Source organism: Tinamus guttatus, unplaced genomic scaffold, assembly GCF_059628265.1.
Source record: "Tinamus guttatus ecotype Peru unplaced genomic scaffold, ASM5962826v1 Tinamus_guttatus_pri_ptg000462l, whole genome shotgun sequence".
Classification (NCBI taxonomy): Eukaryota; Metazoa; Chordata; class Aves; order Tinamiformes; family Tinamidae; genus Tinamus; species Tinamus guttatus.
The window spans coordinates 98930-104929 of record NW_028288996.1 but is presented as its reverse complement, the minus strand read 5'-3'; the positions used below and the strand labels follow the sequence as shown (position 1 = coordinate 104929).

Below are 6000 nucleotides of genomic sequence, written 5' to 3'. Positions count from 1 at the left end.
CGCGCGCCTCCTCCACCTCTCTCTCGCGCGCGCCTCCTCCCCCCCTCTCTCTCGCGCGCGCTACTCCTCCCCTCTCTCTCGCGCGCGCCTCCTCCCCCCTCTCTCGCGCAGCCGCCTCGTCCCCCCTCTCTCTCTCTCGCTGCGCGCCTCCTCCCCCCTCTCTCTCTCGCGCGCGCCTCCTCCCCCCTCTCTCTCTCGCGCGCGGCCTCCTCCCCCCTCTCTCTCGCTGCGCGCGCCTCCTCCCCCCCTCTCTCTCTCGCGCGCGCCTCCTCCCCCCTCTCTCTCGCGCGCGCCTCGTCCCCCTCTCTCTCTCGCGCCTCGTCCCCTCTCTCTCTCTGCGCCTCGTCCCTCTCTTCTCTCTGGCCTCGTCCTCTCTCTCTCTCGTCTCTCTCTCTCTGGCCTCGTCCTCTCTCTCCTCTCTCTCTCTCTCTCTGGCCTCGTCCTCTCTCCTCTCTCTCTCTCTCTCTCTCTCTCTGGCTCGTCCTCTCTCCTCTCTCTCTCTCGCGCCTCGTCTCTCGCCTCGTCCTCTCTCTCTCTCGCGCCTCGTCCTCGTCTCTCTCTCGCGCGCCTCGTCCTCTCTCTCTCTCGCGCTCGTCCTCTCTCTCTCTCTCGCCTCGTTCTCTCTCTCTCTCTCGCCTCCTCCTCTCTCTCTCTCTCTCTCTGCCTCGTCCTCTCTCCTCTCTCTCTCTCTCTCGCGCCTCGTCCTCTCTCTCTCTCTCGCGCCTCGTCCTCTCTCTCTCTCTCTCTCTCTCTCGCGCCTCGTCCTCTCTCTCTCTCTCGCGCCTCTCCTCTCTCTCTCTCTCTCTCTCGCGCCTCCTCCTCTCTCTCTCTCGCGCCTCCTCCTCTCTCTCTCTCGCCTCCTCCTCTCTCTCTCTCTCTCTCGCGCCTCCTCCTCTCTCTCCCTCTCTCGCGCCTCCTCCTCTCTCTCTCTCTCTCTCTCGCGCCTCCTCTCTCTCTCTCTCTCTCTCTCGCGCCTCCTCCTCTCTCTCCTCTCTCGCGCCTCCTCCTCCTCTCTCTCTCCCTCTCTCGCCTCGTCTCTCTCTCTCCCTCTCGCGCCTCCTCCTCTCTCTCTCTCCCTCTCGCTCCTCCTCTCCTCTCTCTCTCCCTCTCGTGCCTCCTCCTCTCTCTCTCCCTCTCGCCCTCCTCCTCTCTCTCTCGCGCCTCCTCTCTCGTGCCTCCTCTCTCTCTCTCTCGCGCCTCCTTCTCTCTCTCTCTCTCGCGCCTTCCTCTCTCTCTCTCTCTCTCTCGCGCCTCGTCCTCTCTCTCTCTCTCTCTCGCGCCTCGTCCTCTCTCCCTCTCTCTCTCTCTCGCGCCTCGTCCGCTCTTCTCCCTCTCTCTCTCTCTCGCGCCTCGTCCTCTCTCCCTCTCTCTCTCTCTCAGCGCCTCGTCCTCTCTCTCTCGCGCCTCGTCCTCTCTCTCTCGCGCCTCGTCCTCTCTCTCTCGCGCCTCGTCCTCTCTCTGTCTCTCTCTCTCGCGCCTCGTCCTCTCTCTCTCGCCGCTCGTCCTCTCTCTCTCGCGCCCTCGTCCTCTCTCTCTCGCGCCTCGTCCTCTCTCTGTCTCTCTCTCTCGCGCCTCGTCCTCTCTCTCTCTCTCTCTCGCGCCCTCGTCCTCTCTCTCTCTCTCTCGCGCCTCGTCCTCTCTCTCTCTCTCGCGCCTCGTCCTCTCTCTTCTCTCTCTCGCGCCTCGTCCTCTCTTTCTCTCTCTCGCGCCTCGTCTCTCTCTCTCTCTCGCGCCTCGTCCTCTCTCTCTCTCTCTCTCTGCCTCGTCCTCTCTCCTCTCTCTCTCGCGCCTCGTCCTCTCTCCTCTCTCTCTCTCTCTCTCGCGCCTCGTCCTCTCTCTCTCTCTCGCTCTCTCGCGCCTCGTCCTCGTCTCTCTCTCTCTCGCGCCTCGCCTCCTCTCTCTCTCTCTCGCAGCCTCGTTCTCTCTCTCTCTCTCTCTCGCGCCTCCTCCTCTCTCTCTCTCTCTCTCTCGCGCCTCCGTCCTCTCTCTCTCTCTCTCTCTCGCGCCTCCTCCTCTCTCTCTCTCTCGCGCCTCCTCCTCTCTCTCTCTCTCTCTCGCGCCTCCTCCTCTCTCTCTCTCTCGCGCCTCCTCCTCTCTCTCTCTCCCTCTCGCGCCTCCTCCTCTCTCTCTCCCTCTCGCGCCTCGTCTTCTCTCTCCCTCTCGCGCCTCGTCTTCTCTCTCTCTCTCGCGCCTCGGTCTCCTCCTCTCTCTCTCGCGCCTCGTCCTCTCTCTCTCTCGCGCGCTTCGTCCCCTCTCTCTCTCTCTCGCGCCTCGTCCCCTCTCTCTCTCTCTCTCTGGCCTCGTCCTCTCTCTCCTCTCTCTCTCTCTCTCTCGCGCTCGTCCTCTCTCTCCTCTCTCGCGCCTCGTCCTCTCTCTCTCTCGCGCGCCTCGTCCTCTCTCTCTCTCTCTCTCTCTCGCAGCGCCTCGTCCTCTTCTCTCTCTCTCGCGCCTCCTCCTCTCTCTCTCTCTCGCGCCTCCTCCTCTCTCTCTCTCTCTCTCGCGCCTCCTCCTCTCTCCCTCTCGCGCCTCCTCCTCTCTCTCTCCCTCTCTCGCCTCGTCTTCTCTCTCCCTCTCGCGCCTCCTCCTCTCTCTCTCTCTCTCCCTCTTGCTCCTCCTCCTCTCTCTCTCCCTCTCGTGCCTCCTCCTCTCTCTCTCCCTCTCGTGCCTCCTCCTCTCTCTCTCCCTCTCGCGCCTCCTCCTCTCTCTCTCGCGCTCTCCTCTCTCTCTCGCGCCTCCTCTCTCGCGCCTCCTCTCTCTCTCTCTCGCGGCCTCCTCTCTCTCTCTCTCGCGCCCCTTCTCTCTCTCTCTCTCGCGCCTCCTCCTCTCTCTCTCTCGCGCCTCCTCCTCTCTCTCTTTCTCTCTCTCGCGCCTCCTCCTCCTCTCTCTCTCTCTCTCTCTCTCGCGCCTCCTCCTCTCTCTCTCTCTCACGCCTCCTCCTCTCTCTCTCTTTCTCGCGCCTCCGTCCTCTCTCTCTCTCTCTCTCGCGCCTCCTCCTCTCTCCCTCTCTCTCTCTCTCGCGCCTCGTCCTCTCTCTCTCGCGCCTCGTCCTCTCTCTGTCTCTCTCTCTCGCGCCTCGTCCTCTCTCTCTCTCTCTCGGCGCCTCGTCCTCTCTCTCTCTCTCGCGCCTCGTCCTCTCTCTCTCTCTCGCGCCTCGTCCTCTCTCTCTCTCTCTCTCGCGCCTCGTCCTCTCTCTCTCTCTCAGCGCCTCGTCCTCTCTCTCTCTCTCTCTTGCGCCTCGTTCTCTCTCTCTCTCGCGCCTCGTCCTCTCTCTCTCTCTCTCGCGCCTCGTCCTCTCTCTCTCTCGCTGGCCTCGTCCTCTCTCTCTCTCTCTCTCTGGCCTCGTCCTCTCTCCTCTCTCTCTCTCTCTCTCTCTGGCCTCGTCCTCTCTCCTCTCTCTCTCGCGCCTTGTCCTCTCGCCTCGCTCCTCTCTCTCTCGCGCCTCGTCCTCTCTCTCTCTCGCCTCTCGCCTCGTCCTCTCTCTCTCTCGCGCCTCGTCCTCTCTCTCTCTCGCGCCTCGTCCTCTCTCTCTCTCTCTCTGGCCTCGTCCCTCTCTCCTCTCTCTCTCTCGCAGCCTCGTCCTCTCTCCTCTCTCTCTCTCTCTCTCGCGCCTCGTCCTCTCTCTCTCTCTCTCGCGCCTCGTCCTCTCTCTCTCTCTCTCGCGCCTCGTCCTCTCTCTCTCTCTCGCGCCTCGTCCTCTCTCTCTCTCTCTCTCGCGCCTCCTCCTCTCTCTCTCTCTCTCTCTCGCGCCTCCTCCTCTCTCTCTCTCTCGCGCCTCCTCCTCTCTCTCCCTCTCTCTCGCGCCTCCTCCTCTCTCTCTCTCCTCTGCGCCTCGTCCTCTCTCTCTCTCTCTCGCGCCTCGTCCTCTCTCTCTCTCTCTCAGCGCCTCGTCCTCTCTCTCTCTCTCTCGCGCCTCGTCCTCTCTCTCTCTCTCGCGCCTCGTCTCTCTCTCTCTCTCTCGCTGCCTCGTCCTCTCTCTCTCTCCTCGCGCCTCGTCTCTCTCTACTTCGCATCGCGCCTCGTCCTCTCTCTCTCGCGGCCTCGTTCTCGCGCCTCGTCCTCGCGCCTCGTCCTCTCTCTCTCTCGCGCGCCTTGTCCTCTCTCTCTCTCTCGCGCCTCGTCCTCTCTCTCTCTCTCTCTCCCGCCTCGTCCTCTCTCTCTCTCTCTCGCGCCTCGTCCTCTCTCTCTCTCTCTCTCGCGCCTCGTCCTCTCTCTCTCTCTCTCCCGCCTCGTCCTCTCTCTCTCTCTCTCGCGCCTCGTCCTCTCTCTCTCTCTCTCGCGCCTCGTCCTCTCTCTCTCTCTCCCGCGCCTCGTCCTCTCTCTCTCTCTCGCGCCTCGTCCTCTCTCTCTCTCTCTCGCGGCCTCGTCTCTCTCTCTCTCTCGCGCCTCGTCCTCCGCGCCTCGTCCTCTCTCTCTCTCTCGCGCCTCGTCCTCGCGCCTCGTCCTCTCTCTCTCGCGCCTCGTCCTCGCGCCTCGTCCTCTCTCTCTCTCTCGTCGCCTCGTCCTCTCTCTCTCTCTCTCGCGCCTCGTTCTCGCGCCTCGTCCTCTCTCTCTCACGCCTCGTCATCTCTCTCTCTCTCGCGCCTCGTCCTCGCGCCTCGTCGTCTCTCTCTCTCTCGCGCCTCATCCTCGCGCCTCGTCGTCTCTCTCTCTCTCGCGCCTCGTCCTCGCGCCTCGTCCTCTCTCTCTCTCTCGCGCCTCGTCCTCGCGCCTCGTCCTCTCTCTCTCTCTTTCTCTCTCTCTCTCTCGCCTCGTCTCTCTCTCGCCTCGTCTCTCTCTCTATCTCTCGCCTCGTCCCTCTCTCTCTCTCTCTCGCCTCGTCCTCTCTCTCTCTGTCTCGCGCCTCGTCGTCTCTCTCTCTCTCGCGCCTCGTCCTCTGCGCCTCGTCCTCTCTCTCTCTCTCGCGCCTCGTCCTCTCGCGCTCGTCCTCTCTCTCTCTCTCGCGCCTCGTCCTCTCTCTCTCTCTCTCGCCTCGTCCTCTCTCGCCTCGTCCTCTCTCTCTCTCTCTCGCCTCGTCCTCTCTCTCTCTCGCCTCGTCCTCTCGTCTCTCTCGCCTCTGTCCTCTCTCTCTCTCGCCTCGTCCTCTCTCTCTCTCGCTCGTCCTCTCTCTCTCTCTCTCGCCTCGTCCTCTCTCTCTCTCTCTCGCCTCGTCCTCTCTCTCTCCTCATCTCGCCTCGTCCTCTCTCTCTCTCTCTCGCCTCGTCCTCTCTCTCTCTCTTGCCTCGTCCTCTCTCTCTCGCCTCGTCCTCTCTCTCTCTCTCTCGCCTCGTCCCTCTCTCTCTCTCGCCTCGTCCTCTCTCTCTCTCTCTCGCCTCGTCCCTCTCTCTCTCATCTCGCCTCGTCCTCTCTCTCTCTCTCGCCTCGTCCTCTCTCTCTCTCGCTCGTCTCTCTCTCTCTCTCTCGCCTCGTCCTCTCTCTCTCTCTCGCCTCGTCCTCTCTCTCCCTCTCTCGCCTCGTCCTCTCATCTCCCTCTCTCGCCTCGTCCTCTCTCTCCCTCTCTCTGCCTCGACCTCCCTCTCTCGCCTCGACCTCCCTCTCTCGCCTCGACCTCCCTCTCTCGCCTCGACCTCCCTCTCTCTCTCTCTCTCTCGTGCGCCTCGACCTCTCTCTCTCTCTCGCTCTCTCGTGCGCCTCGACCTCTCTCTCTTTCTTTGCGTCGCCCTTTCTCACGTGTCATTCTCTCTTTCTCCCTCTCTCGCGCGTCATCCTCCCTCTCTCGCGCGTCATGCGCTCTCTCGCGCGTCATTCTTTCTCGCCTTTGTCCTCTCTCTCTTTCTCCTCGTCCTCTCTTTTCTCTCCCGCGTCGTCCCCTCGCTGTCTCTCTCCCGTGTCGTCCTTCCTCTCTCTCTCCCGCCTCGTCCCCAACTCTCTCCCCCGCGTCGTCCCCCCTCCTCCTGCCTCGTCCCCATCTCTCTCCCCTACATTGTCCCTTCTGTTTTTCTTTGGCATCATCCCTCCCTCCTCCCTCTCTCCCGCGTCGTCCTCTCTCCCTCTCCTCCCGCG

General features: G+C 63.4%; 1 protein-coding gene across 1 annotated transcript in view; it reads right to left on the bottom strand.

Moving 5' to 3' along the window:
- Positions 1-364: 364 nt before the first annotated feature.
- The window catches only part of LOC148593052 (uncharacterized), a gene marked incomplete at its 3' end in the record, with an annotated part of 28541 nt that continues 22905 nt past the window's right edge, over positions 365-6000 (bottom strand). The window contains exons 7-11 of the mRNA XM_088532598.1: positions 1655-1721; positions 1140-1300; positions 914-1030; positions 543-875; positions 365-469 (exon numbers count right to left, since the gene is read on the bottom strand). Coding sequence (XP_088388724.1) covers positions 365-469; positions 543-875; positions 914-1030; positions 1140-1300; positions 1655-1721 — 783 coding nt within the window. The remainder of the gene's footprint in view (positions 470-542; positions 876-913; positions 1031-1139; positions 1301-1654; positions 1722-6000) is intronic.